Source organism: Balaenoptera musculus, chromosome 1 (genome assembly GCF_009873245.2).
Source record: "Balaenoptera musculus isolate JJ_BM4_2016_0621 chromosome 1, mBalMus1.pri.v3, whole genome shotgun sequence".
Lineage (NCBI taxonomy): Eukaryota > Metazoa > Chordata > Mammalia > Artiodactyla > Balaenopteridae > Balaenoptera > Balaenoptera musculus.
The window spans coordinates 95,122,075-95,149,949 of NC_045785.1; the positions used below are offsets into that span (position 1 = coordinate 95,122,075).

The following is a 27,875-nucleotide window of genomic DNA, read 5'->3' on the forward strand; positions in this document are numbered from 1 at the left end:
CTAGCTTTGTGTTGCCCAAATTGAGAATTGCAGGGTCAAATAAATTAAAAGTGAGGGGGAAATGAGAATGCCATTCACCCATGATCAACCTACTGCATGTAATTAAGAAATTTGAGATAACCAAGAATGGTCCCCAGAAGCCTTCCTGATTAAAATGGAAGTCTGATTCAAGTAGGAAACAAAGGACAAAGAGAAGAGAGATGTTCTTCAGAAACTGATACAAGTAAAAGGGTTTTGTTTCCTGGTGCTTTTCAAAGCAATGACAGTAAACAGAATTTTTCAATTAAGTTGCCTTGTGTCAATAATTTAACAGTAATATACTGACAATCAGTGTGTCATCCTGGGAACCAAATAACAGTACAAGAAAAATGGAGAAGTGCTCACTGAAATAAATAATATTTTATCACTCTTCCTTACACAAAAATCATATGAGTGGACTAGGGTATTCACATGCCTTGAAGTTCTGCCGCTTATGTTCATTCTTATTCAGCTTAAACAAAGAATATAGACCTTATACCTATTTGGCTGCTGTAAGATTATGTTTTCATGCAATGATTCTCCATGAATGGTCCTACAAGGAAATTTTAAGAAGTTTATAAAGACATTCAAAATATATAAACAATTTAAGTTTCTAGGTTTTCCGATCATTTTGTTTTTAAGAAAAAGATATTTAAGTATAAAGGAACTGGCACAAACTTGAACCAACCAAAATAAAGATCAAAGATTTATAATTCACACAAAGCAAATTTAGTTCAAGCAAGTACATTTTTTCAGATTTAGAATTCCAGGCAGAGATTTGTAGAAAGGACCAATAAGAAAAAATATAATTTTATTGCCTTTTCAAAACTGTATGAGCTCATCAAAACAATGATTTTTAGCATTTCTGAATGTATAAAATTGAGTCCAAATGTTTGAAGTTACCAATGATATGCTCTTCCCTTTTGTGAAAAAAAAATACAGCTTCTTTTTGCCATGGACTTGTTGCAATTCTAGGAGAAAAGGTCACTCTGGAGATGGTTGGAAGTTTCCATAATCATGCTAAAGCAAAAAATTCAGCTCTGAGTTACTCCTAAAGTTTGTCTCATATTTTCGTAAACCACATAACTGATGCCTACAGCAGGAAGCACCTTCATAAAGTTTGGGGTGATGCCTCTGTAAAGTCCTGGTAATCCTTCTTTAGAAATTATTCGTCGAAAGAGCCCAACCATGTTCAGCTGTGGGGTTCCTTCTACCATGGCTAGAAAATTAAAAAAGAAACCAGGCTAATTTAATATTCATGCATGTTTTATTATGACTATATGCAATTATGATTCAGAATGATTTTCTAGAACGAACAGAATAAAAGGATAAAATTTATTCCAAGGGGCTCAAGAAAGTGCCCCCTTTATATAATTCTCCCTGTATGGCACCTAACAGTGAATGCCCTGATTATAACAAAGATGAGTGATTACTCTGTGTTAGATATTGAGTTAATTACTTTATATACCAATCCTCTAAGCTAAGTGTTATTATACCCATTTAATAAGTAAGGAATTGGAGGTTTAAAAAGATAGAGAAACTTGTCCCAACACACTTAGCTAGCAAGTGGGAGAGCTGAAAGCTGATGGTCTTTCTCCTCTGTAAATGGAATGAAAACTGCACAGTGTTGAAAGAATCAGTAGCAACATATGTAAAGCAGTTGGCATGTGTCAAATTCTCGGTAAATGGTGGCTGGAGTTGTTTGTTATTACGGGACCTACAACTTCTGAACTGTGATTCCTCCCCACTGTGACACTGTCTCCTCGACTTTGATTACACAGCGCGCTCCTGGCTCTCCTGCCGTCTGATTGAGTATTCTCTTTTCTTATGATTTGCTGGCTTTTATTGCTATGCTAAAGTAGTATTCATTCTGCGCCTTTCTTTCGTTTTCTGCTTTATCCCTGGCCAATCTCACCCACTACCATTTCTTTAAACAGTACTCCCTGAGCATCGAGATGCCTCTATCTCCGATTTCTCTTCCAAGTACCAACCACCCTCCCCCAACCAAGCAGTCAATCATTAATTAACCAGTACTTCCAATGTAGATGATCTGTAAATACAAATGTAAAGAGTGGACTGCATGGCAAATGCAAGTTTTACTTTTTGGAACTTTCTGGAGTTTGGGAGTCTTTTTCCTGAATATTTTCAATCGAGAGTTGGTTGAATCCATGGATACAGAGCCCACGAATATGAAGGGCCAACTGTACTCTTAAAACATGCATTCTCAACGGGAGCATGAAAATCTTACCCTGTGCATAAACCACAGATATACATACAATATATGCACAGAGTATCCGTGGTATTAAAATTTCATGAAGAGGAACTGATTTGGAAAAGAATTTCTAAAAAGCTTCCTTAGGGAGGCAATAATGCAAAAAAGGTTGAGAAATACTATCTTAAAACCACACTCTGCTGTCTCAGTGAAACCTGAAGTTCCAAAAGCATGTTACTGATGCAGTACATTATCAGTGCCATCCTTTTATCCGAAACTCACCTTGAGCCTGCATGCGTGTTCTCACCAAAGCCAAGGGATAGCTGGCCAGCTGACCACAGGTGCTGGATAAGGCACCACATCCCAGCAGCACCATGACTCCAGGGTTTACAGAGTCTTTGGCAAAATTATCTAGCCAATGGGACTTCAAGAGCTGCCAGAGAAACAGAAAAGAAGAAAAATAATAAACAACTAACTTTACAACTGCTTTCACTCAACGTGAACGTTCTCACAGCTACTCTCATCCTAATGAGACAGGATACATTTCTGCAAGATTGGGCGGCACAGCCACTGTAGGAAGCAGCAGCTCTGTAGAGAGGTGGGGAAGCCACAGGGGATTCAAAACATGAGAGGTGTGACTGGGTGCTCATCTTCTTCTAACTAAATGTGAAGATCAACAGCACACCAGACCAGGATCTAAACATTTCCTATGGTGTTTATCAATGAAAATAATATAATACTACAAACTGCATCTAATTTTGTACTTTACACTTATGTTATTTCATTCAGTCCTTCTACAAAAGCTCTGAGGTGGAGCTATTCTTCTGATTTTAGAAATGAGGAAAATTAGTCTCAGTGGGGTTTTCTAAACAAGGGTGCTGAATCAAGCATACGGATCCTCAGGCCATACTTCTTCCCTATTATCCTAGGTCTTTGTATTTCCATTAGAAGGCAATTAATTGAGAGAAATGTATAATCTACTTTTTAAATAAAAAATATCTGAAGTATTAAAATATATGCTACTATGTGGGGGAAATTATATTCTAGTTTAAATATTTTAAGATAAAATTTAACTGCATACTTGGACCTTACAATCATATAACAAGAATATCTCTATAAATTTGAAAACAAAGATTATATTTAAGTGTCTTATTTAAGGTCCATTTAGTACTGTAATATGACAAGAAATAAAGTCAATAAGGCTAAAGACAACCATGTCTGAACTACAAAAATGAGAAAAGAGAAGTGATTCACTAGAAACTAAGCAACTATTTACACTATTAACACCAGAATGGGGTGGGGGGGGGGGAGATAGGAAAATGCACTTTTAAAACAATTAATTTAAAATCCTATAAAATATATATGATCTTATAAGTCCTCTCTGTGTGTCCCATAATCATTTTCTTCTACATCCTGGGATCCATTATCATTCCTTGCCTCTCAGATCTCACTATATATATATTTTTTACTTATTTATTTTATTTATTTTTGTCTCCTCCTCTTTATTGGCTTTGTACCCCTCAATTTATAGATATTCTCAAAATTCTATCACCTTATGAAGGTTCTCTGGCAACATCAAGGTCATAACAGTGGGGTCCTGATCCAATAGGATTAGTGTCTTTATAAGAAGAAATACCAGAGAATTCACTCACTCAACTCTCTCTCCCTCTCCCTCTGGGAACATAGCAAGAAGGCAGCTGTCTGCAAGCCAGTAAGAGAGCCTCACCACAAACCAAATCAGCCAGAACCCTGATCTTGGACTTCCAGCCTCCAGAACTGCGAAAAAGTAAATTTCTTTTGTTTAACTCTCCCAGTCTCTGGTATTTTGTTATGGTAGCCCAAACATACTAATACACTACCCAAAGCAAATTGCATATTCAATGTAATCCCTATTCAAATTTCAATGACATTGTTTGAAGAAATAGAAAAAAAATTCAAATAGAATCTTAAGGGACCCCAACTAACCAAAATAACCTTGAAAAAGAACAAAGTTGGAGACCTCACACTTCCTGATTTCAATGTATATTACAAAGCAACAGCAGTCAAGATAGTGTGGTGCTAGCATAAAGACAGATACATAGAATAATGGAATAAAATAGAGAGCCCAGAAATAAATTCTTGAATACATGGGCACACGATCTTCAGCAAAGGCGCCAAGACCCCACACTGGGCAAAGGACAGTCTCTTCAACAAATGGTGCTGGGGGTACGTCCCTGGCGGTCCAGTGGTTAAGACTCCATGCTTCCACTGCAGGGGGCATGGGTTCGATCTCTGGTCGGGGCACTGAGATCCCACATGCTGTGCAGTGGGGCCAAAAATTAAAAAAAAAAAAAAAATGGTGCTGGGAAAACTGGATACCCACACGCAAAAGAATAAAGTTGGATCCTTATCTTACAACATATACAAAAAACTAACTCAAAATAAATCCAGGGCCTAAACATAAGACCTAATACTATAAAATTCCTAGGAGAAAACACAGGATAAATGCTTTAGGACATTGGCTTTGGCAACAATTTCTTGGATATGATACCAAAAGCACAGGCAAAAAAGCAAAAATAGACAAATGGATTTCATCCCCTTAAACACTTCTGTGAAGCAAAGAAAAACAATCAACAGAGTGAAAAGGTAACCTATGGAATGGGAGAATATATTTGTAAACCATATATCTGATAAGGAGTTAATATCCAAAATACATAAATAACTCCTACAATTCAACAACAACAATAAAAAATAACCTAATTAAAAAATGGGCAAAGGACTTGAATAGATATTTCTCCAAAGAAGATAAATAAATGGACAACAAGCACATGAAAAGATGCTCAACATCACTTATCATCAGAGAAATGCAAGTCAAAAGCACAATGAGATATTGTCTCACACCTGTTAGGATGGGCACTATCAAAAACCAGAAACTAACAAATATTAACAAGGATGCAGAAAAACGCACTGTTAGTGGGAATGAAAAACGGTGCAGCTTCTATAGAAAACAGTTTGTTCCTCAAAAAGCTCAACACAGAATTACCGTATGACCCAGCAATTTTGTATACTGATAGGTATACACCCAAAGGAACTGAAAGCAGAGACTTGAAGAGATATCAATACTTGGATCCCTTTTTCCCAAGAGGGGAAAGTATCCTTGAAATTAATTCAACCCCTCAACAACTGATGGCATTCCAAGCTCCTCAACCCTATCAGCAGTTTTTGCTCTTAAGACAAGCTTGGAAGGTAACGTAAACTGAAAACTCAAAAAAGTCCCTGAGGGACTCGGCAAAATCCACAACCCACGTTGGGCAGGTTCATTTGGCTCCCTCAATTAAAATTCAAATTGACCGCGGTCAGCCTCTTCCTAACATTAAACAATATTCTTTAGATCTTGAGACCTTAGCAGGAATTAAACAAATCATAGAGGAATACAAAACACAAGACCTCATAGTCCCCTACACTAGTCTCTGTAATACACCCATTCTCCTTATTAAGAAACCCCACAGAGGAGAACGGAGATTTGTCCAAGATTTGAGGGCTATTAATAACACTGTCATCAATCATCATCCAGTTGCCCTTTACCCTCATACTCTTTTAATGGCAATACCTACAGAGAGTAAACTTTTCACCATAACTGACCTCTGTAGCACTTTTTTCAGCATCTCTGTGGATTCTGAAAGTCAAATTTTATTTGCTTTCATGTGGGTAAGACAGTACACCTGGACTGTCATGCCACAAGTCTAGACTAAAAGCCTTTCCTACAATTTACAGATTCTAAAAGCAGATTTAGCAGTTGTCATTTTTCTGTAAGTGTCCATCCTTTTCAATAGGTTGATGACCTTCCTTGCTCCTCTTCCAATGGGGCAAGTGAGCAAGATAGCGTCCATCTCCCCAAGCTGTTAGCAACTAAAGGTCATAAAGGTCTCTAAAGAGAAATTACAACTTGTTCAAACACAGGTCAAATACCTAGGACTCTTGATCTCGGATTAAGGACTCCTTTAAGACCCTAATAGGATTCAAAGTGTCTTAAATTTCCCATAGCCACAGACCAAAAGAGAACTTTAAAGATATTTCGGGCTGACTGGATACTACAGAAACTGGATACTTAATTTTTTAGTTGCCTAGCCTCTCAAAGCTTAAAGACCAGATCCTTTAGAGTGGGAAGAAAACGTCTTTAGGGCTCCAGAACCTGAAAAGTGGACTTTGCAGTCCCCTGTTTTAGGACATACTAATTATTAGCTTCCCCTTTTCCACTTCATGTACGAAAGAAGAGAAATGGCTTAGGAGCGCTTACTCAAAGGCACAGAGGTCAACACCAACCCCTTGGATATTACACTCAACAATCAGACCTGTAGCCAGAGGCCTTCCTCCAGCATGAGAGCTATTTCAGCAGCAATAGCCCTTACAGCATCAACTGAGGAAATAGTTATGGGCTCTCCACTCACCATCTATGTTCCCCCATGTGGTAGGAGGCTTGCACAATTCTCATCACACTCAACACCCTTCTGCAAGCTGTCTTACCCCACATGAAATATCATTACTAACTTCTCACATAACCCTTTCCCGCTACAACAACTTCAACCCTGCAACCCATCTCCCTTTACTTAGTGACAAAACTCCTCATGACTGTCTGACCCTGACTGATCAGTTATTAACCCTTAGAGCTGACTTACAAGAAACCCCTGTTGCTAACATTGAGATTTCATGGCTTACTGATGGTTCTTGTTTGAAAAATGGCAAAGGAAAATATTGTACTGGGTATGCAATCATCTGCTCCTTTGAAGTAACTGAGGCAGCTCCCCTGCTGACCGCTACTTCAGCCCAGCAGGCAGGACTCCACGGTTTAACTAGAGATTGCACCCTAGCAGAAGGTAAAACTGTGAATACCTATACAGATTGTCGCTTTGCCTTTAGGGTAGTTGATGACTTTGGCATGCTTTAGAAACCAAGAGGATTCTTAACCTCAGGGGGAAGCCAGATTAAGAATGAAAATTGGGTCAATAAATTGTTGGAATTGATCCAACTTCCATCTGTCCTAGCCATCATTAGGGTACCTGGGCATGCAAAATTAAATTCAGATGAAACCAAAAGAAATAACTTGGCTAATCAGGCCACAAGGACAACTGCCTTACAAGCCACCAAATCTCCTAGGAGTCATTTCCTGTGCCTCCCTGTTGCCCAGTGGTCTAACCCTATGACACTGACTCCTTGAAATAACCACTGGAAATTAAAAATTCCCCCCGACATGGGACATGACTTTCTGGGACAGGTCCATCCCAGCAATGTGAGACAAAGCAAATCTGTAAATTGATTGGCAATGCTTTTAGAGAATGATCTTGATCAAAAGGGGGATATGTGACATAAGATGGAGTCACTTATGTCAAGGGGTTTTAAAATGAAGCTGGAAGGCCATTCAAGAGGTGGACCTTATGCCTGTTTCACCAGGTGGAACCATAAATGTATGAACTGGGCCACACCACACATAGTCCAAGGACTCTGCAAGAACACCTGCAACTTGTCACAGTAACGAACTCTTACCTCCCTCTAATGACAGCCTTAGCAATCAATCATGTTTAGCCAACTAGGTTCTGCCTTCAGCTCCAACTAAAATTCTTTGTAATGCAAACCTCCCTTCTTTGCCATTAAAAACCCCTGACTTTTACTCCCTAGCAGACACTGTTCAGATTGATACCCAAATCTGTGTGTACCGAATTGCAATTCTTTGATCCCAAATAAATGCATTGTGTTTGATTATTGCCTCCTAGGTTTCTTCAGGTTGACAAGTACAAGGAATGAATCTGTACTACCTACATCAGTCTCTTGGTTTTATCAATGTTAAATTTTAACAAACCAAAGAAAATGTGCCATTTCTGCTTATTTCTCTCTCCTCAAAAAAATCCCTAATATCATCTGCTAAGCTGAACAACTGTATCTGTAATAACCTTTTTTTTTAAATTGAAGTACAGTTAATTTACAATGTTTTATTAGCTTCAGGTATACAGCAAAGTGATTCAGTTATACATTCTTGTTTTCAGATTCTTTTCCATTATAGGTTATTACAAGACATTGAATATAGTTCCCTGTGCTATACAGTAGGTCCTTGTTGTTAACTATTTTATACATAGTGGTATGTATATGTTAACCCCAAACTCCTAATTTATCCCTCCCACTCCCACTATTCCCTCTGGCAACTATAAGTTTGTTTTCTATGTCTGTGAGTCTATTTCTGTTTTGTAAATAAGTTCATTTATATCATTTTTTTAGGTTCCACATATAAGTGATATCATATGATATTTGTCTTTCTGTCTTTCACGTAATATGATAATCTCTAGTTCTATCCATGTTGCTGCAAATAGCATTATTTCATTCTTTTTTATGGCTGAGTAATATTCCATTGTGTATAAATACATCTTCTTTATCTGTTCATCTGTTGATGGACACTTAGGTTAACTTCCATGTCTTAGCTATTGCAAACAGTGCTGCTATGAACACTGGGGTGCACGTATCTTTTCAAATTAGAGTTTGCTCCGGATATACGCCCAGGAGTGGGATTTCTGGATCATATGGCAGTTCTATTTTAATTTGGCAAGGAACCTCACTACTGCTCTCCATAGTGGCTGTGCCAACTTACATTCCCACCAACAGCGCAGAAGGGTTCCCTTTTCTCCACACCATTATTATTCCTTTTCTCCACAGCAATTATTATTTGTAGACTTTTTAATGATGGCCATTCTGACTGTGTGAGGTGATACCTCATTATAATTTTGATGTGCATTTCTCTAGTAGTTAGTGATATCGAGCATCTTTTCATGTGCCTGTTGGCCATCTGTACGTCTTCTTTGGAGAAATGTCTATTTAGTTCTTCTACCCATTTTTTGATTGGGTTGTTCTTTTGATATTAAGCTATTTGTGTATTTTGGAAATTAATCCCTTGTTGGTAGCATCGTTTGCAAATATTTTATCCCAGTCCGTAGGTTGTCTTTTTGTTTTGTTTATGGTTTCCTTTGTTGTGCAAAAGATTTCAAGTTTAATTAGGTCCCACTTGTTTATTTTTGTTTTTATTTCCAATACTCTCGGAAATGGATCCAAAAAAATATTGCTGTGATTTATGTCAAAGAGTGTTCTGCCTATGTTTTCCTCTAGGAGTTTTATAGTATCCAGTCATACATTTAGGTCTTTAATCTATTTTTATTTTATTTGTGTATATGGTGCTAGAGAAGTGAACAACTATATCTGAATGTGAGAGTATTCTCTTCATTAATAAAGATAATTAACAAGGAAATCTAATACAAAAGTGACCACAGGCATATGGGGTCTCATATTCAAGGAACTTGAAAAGAAAGATCAAAGAACACACCCTTGAATCTACTTTTGGTCACAAACTGTTTCCTGGTACATATACACCTCTCTATATAAACTCAAATTCTAACAATGAGAACTATTTAACTACATTTTCAGATTCAAAAGATTGCTACAAACTCACCTCATACACAGCAAGATCTATACCTGCATAAGGTATGATGCCTAATAAATTGGGAACATAACCTTTGTAAAAAGCTCCCATTTTTTCATGTTTCAAAATCTTCTTGGCACAATCAAACATCCCAGAGTATTGTCCAGTTTTGCCTACAGCCAGCCTGGTTTTCAGAACCTGGTTATGAAAGAATATAACAAATATTATTATTCACATCAACGCTATCATCACATAATTCAAAAGAAGCAACTTTACGAGGAACAAATATCTAGAATATATTGTCACTCAAATGACTGTCCAGTATGTTGATGTGTTCGCTCTCACATATTATCTCTCTTAAGGGTCTAAGACCAGAGCCAAGAAGACCCCTTTTGCTGTAAAGATGATCTGAATTAGGGTAGTGGCAGAGGAAATAGAGAGAAGATAATATATTGACATCTTAACAAAATTGTGACGAATTAGATATGGAGGGTGGGGGAAATGGTAGCGTAAAGGATGATCCCAGTGTTTCTAGCTTGGAACTCGGGATGGGGCCAGCAGAGAAGAGGGAAGGTGATGCTATTAACTGAGATGGAGGATACAAGAGGAAGCCTAGGTACTGAATTAGGATATTTTTTGAGGGGTGTGTGGAGTAATATGAACAATCATATTAAGATGCCTGCAAGGAAAGCTATATTAATATGCATACCACAAAGGTGAAAACTAACAGTATTTCTTAAGTCTTACCAGTTATTGAAAAATGCTTTGTCATATCAATAAAGATATCCACATCAACAATATTATTCTTGCTCTAAAGCAGGAGTTGGCAAACTTTTTCTATAAAGTAAATATTTTAGTCTTTGCAGGACTGAAATACCAGGTCTCTGTTGCATATTCTTTGGTTTTGTTTTTTTTTGTTGTTGTTGTTTTTAAACCACCTTAAAAAGGTAAAAATATAAAAACCATTCTTAGCTCAAGGGTTGTACAAAACAGTCCACAGGTCCATGGTTTGCTAACCTATGCTCTAATAAAAGGATGTCCAGTTAGGATTACCATCACCTAATCAAATTCTAAGGTTCCATTACGAACTTTATGGTACAGAAACTCTTTCGAGAGGAATGGGTGTTATAATTCTTATCAACACTATGGGAGCCAGCCTCCAAGATGGCCCCCAACTATCCCTGCCTCCTGGTATTCACACCATGTGTAGTCCCCCTCCACACTCTACCAGGGGCGGTCTTTGTGACCAACAGAGTAGAGCAGATGTGACCAAAGATTGCAGCTTCTATCTTGGGTGCTCTCTTTGATAACTGATTTGGAAAAACCAGCTACCATGTTGTGAGGATACTCAAGCATCCTATGGAGAGGACCCTGCAATAAGGAACTGATATCTTCAACCAACAGCCTGGGAAACCTGGCAACAAACACGTGAATAAGCTTGAAAACAGATCCATCCCCAGTGGAACCTTGCAGTGACTGCAGCCCGGCTGACACCCTGCCATAGGCTGTGAGAAACCATGAGCCAGAGGAACCCAGCTAAGCTACACCCAGATTCCTGACCCACAGAAACCACGAGATTATAAATACTTGTTGTTTTAAACTGTTAATCTTGGGATAACTTGTTACACAGCAATAGATAATAATACAAACACCATTAATGCAATCAGACTTCACGATGGTACTCACCTCCAAAGGATAAATAAATGTCTGTGCAGTTGCTCCAGCCATGGAACCAGAAACGAATCTCTCTAAGGTTCCTACTTTTTGTCCTTCTTCAGTAAGCAACTTCTTGTACTGTGTAAATAAAGTTTTAAATGCACATTAATACCTGCTACAGAATGAATTGTGTTCTTCCCCCCCGCCCCCGACAAATTCATATGTTGAAACTGTAACCTCCAATGCGAGCTGGGGCCTTTGGGAGGTAATTATGGTTTGATCATGAGGTGGGGCCCCTCTCTCTTTCTCTCTTTCTTTCACACACATGCTCACTCTCTCCCTCCTTCCTTCCCTACCCCTCACCCCTCTGTCTCTCTCCCCCCAACTTGTATGCACCAAGGAAAGGCCATGTGACCACACAGTGAGAGGGTGGCCATCTGCAAGCCAGGGAGAGAGCCCTCACCGGAAATCGAATTGGTCAGCACCATGATGACAGACTCCCCAGCTCTAGAACTGTGAGAAATAAACTTCTTTTGTTTAAACAACCCAGCGTACGGTATTTTGTTATGGCAGGCCAAGCTAAGACAATACAAAAATACAAATCAGCTCCTAGAAATCAATTGACAATATGATGTTTCTCAAAATGCACACACTGCATTAACAATATCTAACAGAAAAGCAAGGTTTGAATGCTAATACATTCAGTTTACTGGACAGTGATTTTCAAGTTAGAATTCCACAAAACACAGATGGTCCACAGAGGGGACCCGGTAGCTCCTTTGCTAAAACAGATTCATAACAACATTCTTCCTCAGATGCACAGGTTAATAAAGTGTTCACAGTTTTTAGATATTTTCCCCATAGTTTTCCTTTAAGATGAGTTTATTTTCACCAGTATAAGTAAAACTAATAAATAAGTGACAAATATTAACAAAACAACTTAGAAAAACAGTTTTTGTAGGTAATACATTCAACTATACTAACATGTCGACCCCAGAGCCCGCCTGGCCCACCAGTACTAAAGCAACCGACATGGCTGATCTGGCCAAATGGGGAAATCTGGCACAAATGCAGCCGAAATACCGATAGAGCAGGATGTTAACATCATGGGCTCCACAGTCAGGCAGACCTGGGCTTGAACCCTAGGTCTTTGTGGCCCTGAGCAAGTTTATGAACATGTCCACATGCAGTTTCCTCATCTGTGATAACCCCAGTTTCACAGGGTTGTTGAAAGAATTCGATAAGATAATACATGTAACACAGCACAGTGCTGGGCAAATGGCAAATGTTCAGTAAATGTTATTGTTGTTGTTGTTGTTATTATTATTACTAATATATTCAATATTATCTTTCTACAACTTGGAGAGAAAATCTCTGTCCGAACACAGACTGTGGTTATAAGCCAGGCGAACCAGATTCCTTCTCCTAGAAATGTGAGGTGGGTCTACAGGTGTAATTAGGCACTGACACCAGAGGGAGAAATGGATAAAGCAATAGAGAAGCAGACACATGGAGAAGGGACAGGTCAGTGAGGTTCCACTTTCCGCACTTCCTGAGGCTCCTCCCCTTAATGCCGCAGGCACCTCCACAGCGACCCCCACCTCCAGCCTGCTTCCCTGAGCCAGCCAGTCTCTGTTCCTTGGGATCCAAAGAGCCCAGTGCAAAAACACAGGAATACTTTCTCCTAGTAAAACTGTGTTTCTCTGCTCATGATAAAAATTAAATATATTATAATTTCACAAAGTTCCCCAAATAGCAGATATCCGCTTACCCCCAAAGATCAATGTTTCCACAGGCTCTATTTCCTGAACTGCACCAGAATGTTAACCAAAACTCCCTTCTGCGTGGGCCCTATTAATTTTCCTGCATGTCAGATTATCACAATCATTAAATATATGTATCGAAAACCTTCCTGCATATGAACAGGAACCTCAGAGACATCGTTTACATCATGTACCCCCATCCCAAAAGCACCTATCAAAAGTACTCTTTAGTGACTGGTGAATAAATATTTGAAGTGTAGGGGTTTGGGGCTCCTGCACCCCAGAACATACAATGCACAAAGGGAAGAGTTGAGGACAGAGAGCCTGTACAGGGTTAGGCAAAGGGACAGGTGCTTAACACTATGTCACCAAGCTTAATTCCTACCCCAGAAAGGAGGTTACAGTCACAGAGACTTTAAGTGGCTTGCTCAAGGCCACAGAATTTGACTTTCTCAAAGATGACTTAGCTGGGCTCTAAAAGCCAGCCTGAAATCCTTTTCAGGATTTCAATTTTCTTCCTTCCTTTCTTTCTTTCTCTCTTCCTTCCTTCCTTCTTTTCTTTTCTTGTTTGTTTTCTTTTCTTTTCTTCTCTTCCTTCCTTCCTCCCTCCTTTCCTTTCTTTCAATTTTGTTTGTTTGTTTCTTTTTCTTTCTTTCCATCCATCCTATCTATCTCAACTTTCTCTCCATTTGTTAGAATACCTATTTCAACCTTCTCCATTCTCCTCCAGCTTCCAATACCACTTCCTCCCTCATTCTCAAAAAAAGTCCTTTCTTGGGAACTCAAGGAAGAACAGAGAGGCCACCAGGCAAGGATATCTTGGTATTCCTGCCCAGTTCCCACAAAATCACCTGCATCCACTTATATCTTTTTCTTCCCGAGCTGACATGAGAAGAGTCCTCCACACAGCCAAAGGCTAATCCTGCCAGCAGGCTGGTTAGTACCCATTTCTCCCCCAGCCCCTCCACCCCCACTCCCTACTCCACACACATACTTCCTCTGAATACCTGCTGCACTTGTCGTCAGTCTCTCTCACTTATATTTTTTAACCTCCTTCTTTGTATTGACATGCTTCCTTCAGCCACAGGCATGTCATTAAAATAAAACGTATCAAAACCCAACATCCTTCTAACCTATCACTCTCTCCCTCTTCTTTTCTCCTTCCCTTCACTGAAGTCAAGCTCCTGACAAAGCTGTCTACTGTCCAGTTTTCTTCACCTCCTGCTCACTTTAGCTCATTTCAATTGGTTTCTCATCTCATTACTTCACTGAAACATTTATACCAAGCTTTCCTATCTCGGAGCTGGTAAATTCTGAAAGATAAACTTTTTATTGTATTTAGTACCCTGCAGTATTTGACCCTTCATGAAACCCTCTTCTTCCTCTGACTTCCGGGCCATCGCTTTCTCTGGATTTCCTCCTGTCTCTTTGGCTGCTCCTTCTCAGTCTCCTCTACAAGTTTCTCCTACTTCTCCCTGGGCATGTCCCCAGAACTGTTCTCATTCTATAAGCCTTCCTGAGGGCTCCATTCCAAAGGCTTCACCTCAATCACAACCTCCCAGTCCTACTGGACAGCTCCTTGTACGTGTTACAGAAATAGCTCAAACCCAGCATGTCCAAAATGCAACCTGTCGTTTTACCTCACAGTCAGTTCCTCTTGTTCCTCTTATTGTATTCTCTACATACTTAGTTGCTCAAGTTAGAAACCAGAGTATCACCCTGGATTCCTCTTTCTCACCTCTACATTCACTCAGTGAGTTCTGTTGTTTCTATTTCCCAAAATAGCTTTCAGTTCATTTCGGTTTTTCTTCAATCACTACAGCCGTCTCCTTATACTGGTACTCATCATTTCTAACCTGAATTCCTGAAATATTTCCTTAAATAGTCTCCCTGCCTCAAGTACAGCCTCACTCTCTTCCAATACCTCTCCACTCTTTTTCCACATTGATCTTTCTTAAATGTAAATATAGTTATTCCACTTCCCTACGTAAGATTCTTCAGTAACCCCCTCACCACATTCAGGATAAAATCTAGACTCCTATCACATCTGGCTCCTGCCTATCTGTCCAGCCTGCTTTCATCATCATCTTCCCAGACACACACTCCACTACACTTAAGCCTAGTGAACCACCTTCAGCTTCCTTAGTGAGTGATGCTCTCCTGTGCCAACATTTCTGTCCACAGGCTGCTGCTTCTGCTCAAATACCCATCTTCCCCTTCATCTTAATGGACTTAAGACTCATGCTCAGGGGCTTCCCTGGTGGCGCAGTGGTTGAGAATCTGCCTGCCAATGCAGGGGACACGGGTTCGAGCCCTGGTCTGGGAAGATCCCACATGCCGCGGAGCAACTAAGCCCGTGAGCTACAATTACTGAGCCTGCGCGTCTGGAGCCTGTGCTCCGCAACAAGAGAGGCCGCGATAGTGAGAGGCCCACGCGCCGCGATAGTGAGAGGCCCGCGCACCGCGATGAAGAGTGGCCCCCACTTGCCGCAACTAGAGAAAGCCCTCGCACAGAAACGAACACCCAACACAGCCATAAATAAAACCCAAAGTTTAAAAAAAAAAAAGAAAGACTCATGCTCCTTCAGTGAGGATTTACTGGCACTGGGCAAGGTGCTGGGAACACACACCTGAAAACAGATCCTGCCTAAGGAAGCTCACAGTCTCCTTAAGAAGAGAGATAAGTACTGCGATCATCAGAATTCAGTGTGAGAGTGCTAACAGAGGGAAACAAAGGGAAGGTGTCCTGGAGGAAATAACTCCCGAGCAAAGTCTTGAAAGATGTTCACCACCATATGACCTACAGGAAGAGGAATGGTGTGTGTGTGTGTCACTGGAGCAGGGGGTAGGGGAGTGATGACTGTAAAGTACCCCTGGGATATGTAAGCAGAGATGCACAGATATGCAGTGCTCAGGTGGATGTGCAGGTATAGAGATGAAGAGAAAAATGTTAGAATGGAAAGCAATTAGAATGCAGATGGCAGCTGAAACCATGAGAACACAACACCGTACTGCCACCCTGTTCCTGATACAATTGAACTGCTATGGCAATGAGGACCCAAATGGACTGTGGCTTTATCCCATGTTGATGTGTTTAAGAGAGCTACGTACCAGGCTGAAAATATCCTTTTCTTCGTTTTCTAAGCTATTACTTATTCAATGAACAAGACCTACCTGAATACAGAAGTGAGCTAGTTAGGTACTCAGGGAAATTTGAGAATATATATGGCAAAACATTTATCCCAAGGTAGTTTACAACTCACTGGGAAAAACAATGGGTTATCCGGTGGAAAACTGGATATTCTGTAAAATAGTACTCTAAGGAAACCAGGCAGGAGAGGCATCGGTTTTGGTTGAGATGCTTAGGAAATGCTTCTCATAGGAAGCTGGGCTTAAGAGAGCCCTGAGGGATGAAAGGACCTTCAGCAGGGGGCAGAAAATGGACAGGCATAATAGGTCCCAGAGACCACAAGAACACTATACCACACTGCGCAGAGAGCTTTCTCTTGATCTCTAAGAAAAGTTAGCATGCAGAAATTAAAATATTGGGAAGAGGCCTGAGAAAGAAGCCTGGCTGGATGCCTGTTGGTAGTGTTCAAGGTAAGAATCTGCTAAGTAGCATAAAGTATAATACCTACACTTGTTTGCAATAATACGGACTTTCAAAAATACTGACTTCCGGGGCTTCCCTGGTGGCGAAGTGGTTGAGAATCTGCCTGCTAATGCAGGGGACACGGGTTCGAGCCCTGGTCTGGGAAGATCCCACATGCCGCGGAGCAACTAGGCCCGTGAGCCACAATTACTGAGCCTGAGCGTCTGGAGCCTGTGCTCCGCAACAAGAGAGGCCGCGATAGTGAGATGCCCACGCACTGCGATGAAGAGTGGCCCACACTTGCCGCAACTACAGAAAGCCCTCGCACAGAAACGAAGACCCAACACAGCCATAAATAAATAAAATAAATAAATAAAGATACATGAAATTGCTAAAATTAAAAAAAAAATACTGACTTCCTGCATATGGAATAATGGTTTTATACTTGAATACTTATTTATTTTAGGGTCTGGTTTTCCTATCATAAAATCCAAGTATGTCATCAGAATAACCTACAGGTATCTAAAATGCTAGCCCTTACTAGTCGTGACACGTATCCTCAAACATTCACAGAAGGAAAATATACTTCCCAAAGATAAGCTGTAATTAAAGTCATGGAGGCTAGATTTTCTTCAATGTTTTCTTTGCTTCTCTATTTCCTAAGCCAAGAAAAAAAACACCACTAGACTTTGTAATCTTCTCAAGAGTATTCTGTTGCTCAAGAACAAAATGTTCTCCAAAATTATCAAAAATCTATTTGAAATAATACAAAATATAGGGTGGGGTTAAATTTCAAGGTTCTTATCGTCTATGGTTAACAATGATGGAAGAAATAGTGGAAAGAATAATTTTGTGCGTGCTTACCTAGACAATTCTGCTAATGACAAAGAGAAGCCAAACTCTAAAATCCACTACTGTATTTCCTCTTAACACCAAGTTATGCTGAAGCAGCATCCTAATATCTAAGCATCCTAAACAATCTAAGTCAACAGAGAAGTTGATTCAGAAGAAAATGCATTCACTCATTTACTCATTCACTCACTCATTCTACACTTACTGAGCACTTATCACATGCCAGGCTCTGTCTAAATGCTGGAGTGCATGGAGAAGAAGCCAAGCCCCTGCCTTCATGGAGCTTTCACTCTAAATTCAACTCAATTTTATAGCAATGTCAAATTACACAAAGGACTTCAACTTAAAAGTTTTCCTTCCAGATGCTGGGTGGGGATACTTTCACAAAAACTTATGTGAGTGTGCAGCTTCTATTCTGAATTCAAAATGAATAACCTAAAATCTTACGTTTCCTTTAAGAACTACTTAGAAAAGAACACAAAAGTCTTTTTAAGTAATATGAAATTTAGAAGCCCAGAATTGAGTCATGAGGGATCTCTGAGGTTATCTAGTCTAATCTCTTATAAGAGAAATTCCTCATAGAGCATATGTGGAAAATTATCATGTATTAAAATAATAATCTAAAAAGCATTGTATGATAATTGTTATTGAATCAGTTCATTCACTCCCCTTTGTTAACAAATTCCACAGGTAATAACTATTACCTGTTCATATGCCCAGAACTTAACAGCTGTCTCAGGAGCAATTTTAATGACATTTGTACCATTTCCTCTCCAAAGCGAGCGGATACCTCCCTCTTTGACCATCTGTCGAAAGCCGCCATATATGTTCATTTTCTCTGATTTTGAACCATGGACCTAAAAACAAAAGCAAAATGATATTAAATACTGGTGGGATGTTATTATTACTATTTCTAAAGTAACCATACAGTCCACTCTCTTTTCTTCAGTATTATTTATTACTGCATGAAGATGTATTTGAAAATAGAATATAAAAGGTTGAGAAAATATATAATGGGAAGAACTATTACCATCATTTTAGAATCCTGACTCAGAATCTAAAACTAAGAAAAATCGTAACCCTCAGTGTGGGAAAGCAAACAGAGAAGGCATGATCAAAAGTAAAATTATGAACAACGTTCATAAGATAAAATGAACCAATTTATTATTTATTAGGCTATGGAACACCCTTTGGAACATGAGCAAGTTCAGTGTAAGAAAAATTAGAAAAATATACTGAATGTAATATATTATCCCTCCCCCTGAGAATACTGACATGAAATATAAATGGGACTCAAAACAATCTGGATGTTATGTTTATCAGAGCCATAGAGAATAGAATACACACAGCCTGACACCAAAAATAAAAATTGTAACTTCTACAGCTTATCTCGAAGTCTCATGTACCAACTGCCTAACCCAGTGAATATCGATGAATTACCTGGCTCATATTACCGATGTGATAGTTGTTTAAATAAATGAGACATTATGCTTGCCTCTATATAAAACTGACTAAATCTAATAAACCAAAAGTAATTAAAGAAGTCAGCTATTCTTCTGATTGTTTCTGCTTACACAAAATGAGTGGCTACTATTAAAAAAAAAAAAAAACAAGAAGGGAGGAAGGGAGAGGCTGAAGACTAAAGGTCAGCCATGAGGGCAGTGTGTGATCTAGTCACAATAAAAACTCTGGACACCAAAGAGTCAGGTGAGCCTCCTTGGTTGGCGTGCAACTCTGTGCATATTGTCACATACCAATGTCAGGAAATAATACATTCTGACTCTCTGGGGAGAAAACAACAGAAACTCTGCATTTGGTACTTCTTTGGAAGCCCTATGCTCTTCTTTCCTTGGCTGATTTTAATGTATATCCTTCACTGTAATAAACCATAACCATGAGTATAAAAGCTTCCAGTGAGTTCTGTGAATTAATGAATCTGAAGGTAGTTTGGGGAAACCCCTGAACTTTCAGGAACTAAAGTCTAAATATATCCATTTTATTTTAAATAAACTTCACAATAAAATATGACAAAGGAAAAGATGAATGCTTATTCAAGCTCTCTCAAAGTCAATTTACTATTGTTCCTAAAGAAAAACATACAGGCCAATTCCTTCTCCTTGTTTTTTAAAGCAGTATCTTTACCCCTAAACCTATTTTGAGATGTAGCTACATTCTCAATGGATGCTAGTTTAAAATATTGTCAGAAATCATTTTGTACAGAAATCTAAGGGCACATATAAAAAGTGCTGACCATAGGTATAACAACACAACTTTTAAAAACCTTTTTTAAGCAGCTAGTATATTCTAGCAGGGTGTTTCAGCCTACCAGGCATTTTCACATACCTTACATTATTTAATTCTTACAACCACCCTTGTTAGATATTCCTATTCCCATTCTAGAATGAAGGAAAATGAGGCCTCAGGGGTTTAATGCAGTTTGAGAACCATGAGCTTTAGAGCCAGAAATACTCCATTCCTTGTCTAATCTGTTGTAAAGGAAAAGTTATTTAACTCTCTGAGCCTTGTGTTCTCCACAGATAATATGAGGATAAAATCCCCCCATGTTGGGTTACTAGAGGATTAAATGGGTTACCATAATGAGCACCAAATAAATATTAATCCTTTCCTTTCCCTCTTTCTTTCCACTCTGACCAGCCAAGGCTACACTGCTAGTAAATAGGAAAGTCAGCTTATAAACCCAGGTCTTTCCTGCCAACCTCAGCTTTAGAATAATTTTTTAAGTTACATCCTTCTTCCAAGATTCTAGATTTCAAAAAAACCCTCTTTTGAGAAAGAACATAAAATATAAGGAAAATATAAATAATTTAAGGAGAACCCTACAATAATGGCTAGAGATTTTCTTTTCTAATTAAACATTTGAATAGTCACAGAAAGCCAAGATTAAAAGTTCATCACACTCACGTACCAACAATTTAAGGTTTGGTCAAACACTGAAATACTTAACATGGACTGAATTTAGGATTAATAGCAATAAAACTGAGAGATTTCTTTTTAAAGGTATGACTATCACTGTGAAATTTTTAAACTTTTTTCAAAGCACCATATTTCTCATTGTTTCAGAATATTTTGTACAAACTTAGACAGAAGATCGCAAAGCTCACCTGCATCATGACTTTCAGACGATCCAAAGGGGCAGTGCTTGTTCGAGAGATGGCACCGGCAACACCTCCTGCCAAAAGCTGCCTCCACCACTGCCCCGACTTCTTTTCATCTTCCGTGAATTCATCTGGAATAGTTAAACTATCTCCTATGTCAATACCCTGTTAAAATGGAAGAAAGAGCCCCAGGCTCCATCAGTTAAAGACAGATCATTCCAGAAGGTTTGCTTCTTTGAAAGAATTACGTATTATTTTATAATTAAGATCAGCTTCAATCCTTAGAAAGTACTATATGAACCAATCTGAGCATATAGGCAATTATAAGTAGCCTATTCACGCTAAATGAAGTACAGTATCAGTCCACAAGAAATGAAAATTAACAGTAATTACAAATTTACAAAACCAACAATTACAACTTTTTTCTTAATAGATTCAGAATAACTTTTCTCTTCTAGGTCTAAGTCAGAATGAAAGAGCAGCATTTGATCAGAGGTAGTGAATCCTTAGCTACAGAAAGAAAATAATTTGTCAGTTCTTCAAAGATACACACTTTATCTCAAAATTATATCCACATTATACTTTATAACATGATACGTGCTCTAAATATGTACATAAAAATTAAATTAAAACTGTAATTTGAGTATCCCTAAACTCACTTCCTATATAGACTGTCTGTAAATATTTTTATAAATCTGACTTGTCATTTAAAACATGCAATAGATTCTATATAAAATTTAGCTTACAGGGAGGTATTGTTTAAAATGATCTACCTTCCAATCTTCTCTAAATATTACTATAGGTTACAAACATAGCTTGACAGAAACAAAATTCTATAATAATATTTTTACAACTTTATTATCTAAATGATTCTAGTGTAAAAGATTTTATAGGTAAGAGTGTCAGGGTAAGGAGTTTTGCTATAGTAGGGACGCTCTATTTCTTCATTTTACTATCAATAAAATGGATACATGATTTTAGTTTCAACTATTACTATCTCCAAAGATACAATAAGAATTTGATTATGTAAATATGACTTCACATAAGTATAAAATTTATCAAGGCAACTGAACTACAAATATAGTATTATTTTATACTCATAGTTGAAAAGGCATTAGTCACCAATAATTCTACAATGCTCTAGGTAAGTTTAGGCATTGTTACTAGTAACAATGTGAACTCTAGGTTTCATTTAGTGCATATAAAATGTACTGAAATCCAGGAATACGTATAGAAGTCAAGCCCATTAGAAAAATAAAAATTCCCTCAAAGAGTTCCCATTGTTTTCAGGAACAGATTGCAGAATGAAATGAATTTCATTTACCCCAGGATATTTCAGTAGGATATTAATGAAATTTAATTAAAATTTGAAAGTTTAGAAGAATACAGATGGATAGGTGTGCAATACTAAGCAGATGAGCCAAAGATTTTTTAACCTTCCATGATTATTATTATAGGTGCCTTAAGCCAGAGATAAATGTAGGTGGTTGACTGAACAAGCAAGTTTCAGAAGGGATCTTTGGTCATTATCAACCACGAGGTACTAAGATTATTTAGGCAATATATTATCTATAAAAAGTAAAATCCCCGGGACTTCTCTGGTGGCGCAGTGGTTAAGAATCCTCCTGCCAATGCAGGGAACACGGGTTCGATCCCTGGTCTGGGAAGATCCCACATTCTGCGGAGCAACTAAGCCCGTGCACCACAACTACTGAGCCTGCGCTCTAGAGCCCGCGAGCCACAACTACTGAATCCTGCGTGCGTGGAGCCCGTGCTCCACAACAAGAGAAGCCACTGCAACGAGAAGCCCACGCACCTCAACAAAGAGTAGCCCCCGCTCGCCGCAACTAGAGAAAGCCCACCCGCAGCAACGAAGACCCAACACAGTCAAAAATAAATAAAATAAAATTAATTAATTTTAAAAAAAAAGCTTTAATATACTCTGAGTATACACTTAACAGAATACGTATAACTCTACAAGTTAAAGAGCTATTGAGACTTGGGTACCATGGCCCATAAGTGTTACACAGTGCTCTTGGATGATAACCATACCAATTGCTTACAGCTCCAAATAAGTATAAATTAATACGTAAAGCGTACTCACAGTAGAATGTTTCCAGAAACGGATAATTTCCTCAATGTCTGTAACAGGGTTAAATAAGAAGTAGTCTCTCCATTCATTCCAGTCCACTGTCATCGTCCCATCAGCATCGATGCTGAAAACAAAAAGAAGCTGATTAAAGAACAAAATTAAATGTATAAATAAAACTAACATTATTGGCCATGTTGAAGAATGACAGTTTCTCTTCCAACTTAATATTCTTAAAAGGTTTTTGGAAATGGCAACAAGCATTTGATGATCTGTTTTAATCATTTAGATAAAAATAGACCCCCAAATTACAGGTCTCACTAAAGGTTACTTTTGGTGCTCTGTCAAACTCCAAGTCAATGAGCTATCAAACACTAATGCTGGAAGATAAAATTGGGGGGCAGCATTGAATGAATTTATGATCCATTTTTTCTTACACTGGCTCAAGAAGATAGTTCTTAATGTTCTGTTGTTAACATTTGGATGTGACTTCAGAATATACTCAAAATACACTATCAATTTCCTTCTCCAATTTTCTCTAAGCTAAGAAAATTACCAATGATTGTAAAAAATAAAATCAAACTTGGTGATTGGGCCTTCTGAGTCTTAAGAAATCCTGGTACCTTATCTTCAACATTTAAAATTAACATATTGTAGCCTTGGATATTTTTCATTAACTTTTTGCTTATTTTAGTAGGTTCTTGGCAATAATGTCATTTGTACCTGTTTATTTTCCTAAAAGCAACTTTAAACTGCCCAGGATTTTGACAGTTTTGTTCACTACTGTAGACCCAGCATCTAAAGTGGGCAGTACAAAGAAAGTGCTCACTTATTTTCAGATATATGGCAAAAAACAGTTTTGAAAAAACATCTGAAAAAACAGTTTTGGTGTCTCCTCTGAATTTTATATTTATTCTATGACTTGTGTGAAAGTGATGCATAAAGATGGCAGTCAGATAAAACGCTATTTTCAGATATTTATGATTATATTTTCCAGTGCCACTTTTAACTTTGATTGCATACATGAAATTACACTTAAACTTTCAATTGTCCCAGCACACAGGTGTTAACATTCCATATTTGCATAAGAGTCCTAGTTACTACTGATGTTTATGACACTATTCTTCTGGGTTAAAATATTTATAGCTCTATTTTTTAATCGCTATTTTCTATTTTAATGCAATTGTTTATTGTCTGACCCTACCCCTCAACCCCCCACACACGCACGCAAGCATCCTCCACAAGGCAAGGATTTTTTATTTTATTCACTGATATGACCAAAGTGTCTAGAACAGTGCCTGGCGCAGAGCAAATATTTGTTGAATGAATAAATGAATTCCAAACTCTGCAGCTTAAAGCTACAGAACACTTAGTGTTGACAAACTTCTTAAATAAGATAGTCTCACTGGGGGTTTAAATTGCGTTTCTCTTCAACTTACTAACGAAGTTGAGCATCTCATCATATTCATCTGCTATTCGTGTTTTTCCCCTTGTGAAATGCTTGTTCATATCTTTTGCCCATTTTTCTAATGGGTTGTGTCTTTTTCTTAAATATGTATAGTTCTTTATATAGTTGATTTAATCCTTCAAGTTATAAATTAGCAAGTACCCTCTCTCTGTCTTTTCATTTTATTTATAGTGTCCATGAATAGATGCTCTTGATTATAATACAGCTGGATTTATCAATCTTTTCACATATGGTTACTGACGTCTGTAGTTTTTTAAAATAAATTCTTCCCTATACTGAGATATAGACATTTGCTTCTTTTTCCTCTAAAGGTATTGCAGTGTAACTTTCACATTTAGTTTGATTTTTTTAAATTGAAGTACAGTTGATTTACAATATTGTGTTAGTTTCAGATGTACAGCAAAGTGACTCAGTTATACGTATAATTTTTTCAGATTATTTTCCATTATAGGTTATTACAGCATACTGAATATAGTTCCCTGTGCTATACAGTAAATCCTTGCTGCTTATCTATTTTATGTATAGTAGTTTGTATCTGTTAATCCCATACCCCTAATTTATCCTTCCTACCCTCCCTTTCCCGTTAGGTAACCATAAGTTTGTTTTCTATGTCTGTGATTTCTGTGCATGGCGTGAGGCAGGTACCCAACTGTATTTCTGTCTGCATGGATAACCAGGTGCACCAGAACCATTTATTGCATAGTCTCTCCTTTTCCCAGGGATTTGCAAAGCTACTTCTCTCATGTGACAAATCCCAAATATAGATGGGTCTGCTTCTGGGATGGTATGTTCCATTTGTCAACTTGTCTGTCTGTGTAGCAATACCACTAAGTCTTAATTATAGCGTATAACAACTCTTTGATATCTGATAGGGCAGGCCCCCAGCTCCTTATGGTTCTCCAAGAACGTCTTGGTTATTCTTGGGCCTGTATAGTTTCATTTTTCTCTAGAAATGTTTCATAGCTCAAATGCTGGGGCAAAGAGAACAACTGAGAGGATGGTTCAGGATTGGGGGAAAGTAAGTAAGAGTGGTAGAAGGAATCAATCAAGAGGAGATTGACGGACTGGTGGAAATGAAGGGGCCAGAGATCTGTAAGTCAAAATGCAAGTACCGGGCTTCCTTGGTGGCGCAGTGGTTGAGAATCTGCCTGCCGATGCAGGGGACACGGGCTCGAGCCCTGGTCTGGGAAGATCCCACATGCTGCGGAGCAACTAGGCCCGTGAGCCACAACTACTGAGCCTGCGCGTCTGGAGCCTGTGCTCCGCAACAAGAGAGGCCGCGACAGTGAGAGGCCCGCGCACCGCGATGAAGAGTGGCCCCCGCTCGCCGCAACTAGAGAAAGCCCTCGCACAGAAACGAAGACCCAACACAGCCAAAAATAAATAAATAAATAAATAAATAAATAAAAGAATGAACCTACATTGTCACATCATAATAAAAAAAAAAAAATGCAAGTACCATAGGAGCAAGACAGTGTAGAATCTGGAGGAAGAAGGGTCAGAAGGTAGGATACAGATTTTTAAGACTTCAGACGAGGAGTGGCTTCAAGTTATGATACAATCCTGAGAGGGAGTGGGCTGCTGAAGCAAAATGGAATAAAAGTCTCAGGTGTGTTGAGGAAGGCAAGGAACACGGACGCTAGAAAGAGGAGTCACCAGCACGAATACTGAAGTTTCCTAGGACTTAAAGAGAAAATGACTATTTGACAAGTGCCAAGGTCCTCAATAAATGTGGAGAGGGAACTAGAGATAAGAAAATTAGAGGAAAGAGGGATGGAGATGAAAGCCTAAAAGGAAAATGGATTTTTACTTGAGAGCGGAAGATAAAGATACATGAAGCACACATGTTTGGGAGCGACTGCCTACCTATTTCAGCTACTCCCCACCCATATTTTCTACTGAAAAAGTAGAACTAGGAGGCTGTATTTCAACCAACTGATTCCTATTCTCATACTCTGATGACTCAGCCTCAGCTGTTTCAATCAGCACCTTTCAGACTTCTCTCCCATGAATTCAGTTTTGAGTATACTAAGAGACAGTGAAATGGAAGAAAGGAAGCTGACATTTGGAGGTATATGAGTCACACTGACGGCTGAGCACTCAAGGGAAGGTCTGTGATTTCCACTACTGAAAACACAATCAGATTCTGCCTTTTGAAACACTGTGAGATAAAAGAAAATATATAACTTGGTCTCTGTTCCCTGTTCCTGGCAAGAGCCCCTAAAGCCCTTGTAATTTCCTAAGTGATAAGAGCACTAGGGCATCTTTTGTTCTAACGAGGCAACTCTGGGTGGGCTCCTGGATGGCTCCTGGATGAGGGCTGGTCACCAGAAAAACCAAGTCATGATTAGAAGCTTGGAATTTTCAGCCCCCTTCCCACCCCCATCCCACCCCAATTCTCCAGAGGGGGAGAGGGACTGAAAATGGAGTTAATAATTGAGCATACCTACATGAAGAAGCCTCCATAAAAATCTCAATAGCACAGGATTTAGGGAGCTTCTGGTTAGCAAACACATCCACACGCTGGCGGAGTGAAACACCTAACTCCACAAGGACACCTGTGCTCAGGACCCTCCCAGGCCTCCCCTTAACGTATCTTTTTGCCTGCCTGTTCATCTGTATCCTTTATAATATCCTGTAATAAACTAGTAAGCATAAGTAAATGTTTCCCTGAGTTCTGTGAGCTCCTCTAGCAAGTAACTGAACCCAAGGGGGAGAAGGTCACGGGAACCTCTGATGTGTAGTCAAGTCAGGCAGAAGATGTGGGTAATCTGGGGACCTACTACTTGCGATTGGTATCTGAAGCGGAGAGCAGTCTTGTGAAACTGAGTCCTTAATCTGTGGGATCTGACACTACCTCCAGGTAGACAATGTTAGAATTGAGTTACGTTGTAGGACACCCAGCTAGTGTCAGCTAGAACTGCTTGTTGTGGAGAAAAAACCCCACATATTCAGTGACCAGAAGTTTCAGAAGTGAAGTGTTTTGTGTGAGTGGTAAAGGAGTCACGTAAAAGGGAAAACAGAGCTTCTTCTACTGCACCAGCCCTGGAGGCCTTGAAAGAGTTTTCCCATTCCTACACTTTAGGTATATGTGTACACACAAAATGAAAAGCGAGAAAAAGGGGAGAAAGATATCGAAAGTACATAGTGAGGAATGGTAAGGTACAAGGATTTGTTTTAAGCCACAGTTACGAAGGCAGATCTCTAATACAGGATACCAAAAGTAAAAAAAAAAAACAACTGTCAATAGAGGAAGAGCTTACCTTTGAAGAATCAACTCTGCTTGTTGTTTAGAAATAGTTACACCTAGTATCTGGAGAGACTGGACAATTTCAGAAGCCTCAATTCTTCCTTTAAAAAATCAAAATTATAAACTCAGAACTGATAAGACCTTAGAAATCATGAATTTCAAATCCCTCACTTTATAAGGGAGAGCCTTGAACCGATTAAGGTAAAATTGTGAATTTAGATGAGCTATAGATTTGCTTAAGAACATATTGCAACACCAACTCAAATTTCAACAAATACATTAAACAAATATACACACATTATTTTATTCAAAAATCATAACAGCCTTGTAGGTAAATAATGACATACCATCTAAAGAAAAGACTGAGAGCTTACATGGCCTTACCAAGAAACGACATTAAGAAGGAGCAGAACTGAGATTCAAA

At 38.8% G+C, this 27,875-nt stretch overlaps 1 protein-coding gene across 1 annotated transcript in view; it reads right to left on the reverse strand.

The window, feature by feature from the left end:
* Positions 1–711: 711 nt before the first annotated feature.
* The window catches only part of SLC25A24 (solute carrier family 25 member 24), a 43,030-nt gene continuing 15,866 nt past the window's right edge, over positions 712–27,875 (reverse strand). The window contains exons 3-10 of the mRNA XM_036824107.1: positions 27,465–27,552; positions 22,749–22,860; positions 20,651–20,809; positions 18,233–18,385; positions 11,352–11,459; positions 9,696–9,863; positions 2,513–2,663; positions 712–1,237 (exon numbers count right to left, since the gene is read on the reverse strand). Of these exons, the coding sequence (XP_036680002.1) occupies positions 1,053–1,237; positions 2,513–2,663; positions 9,696–9,863; positions 11,352–11,459; positions 18,233–18,385; positions 20,651–20,809; positions 22,749–22,860; positions 27,465–27,552 (1,124 nt within the window). The 3' untranslated portion in view covers positions 712–1,052. The remainder of the gene's footprint in view (positions 1,238–2,512; positions 2,664–9,695; positions 9,864–11,351; positions 11,460–18,232; positions 18,386–20,650; positions 20,810–22,748; positions 22,861–27,464; positions 27,553–27,875) is intronic.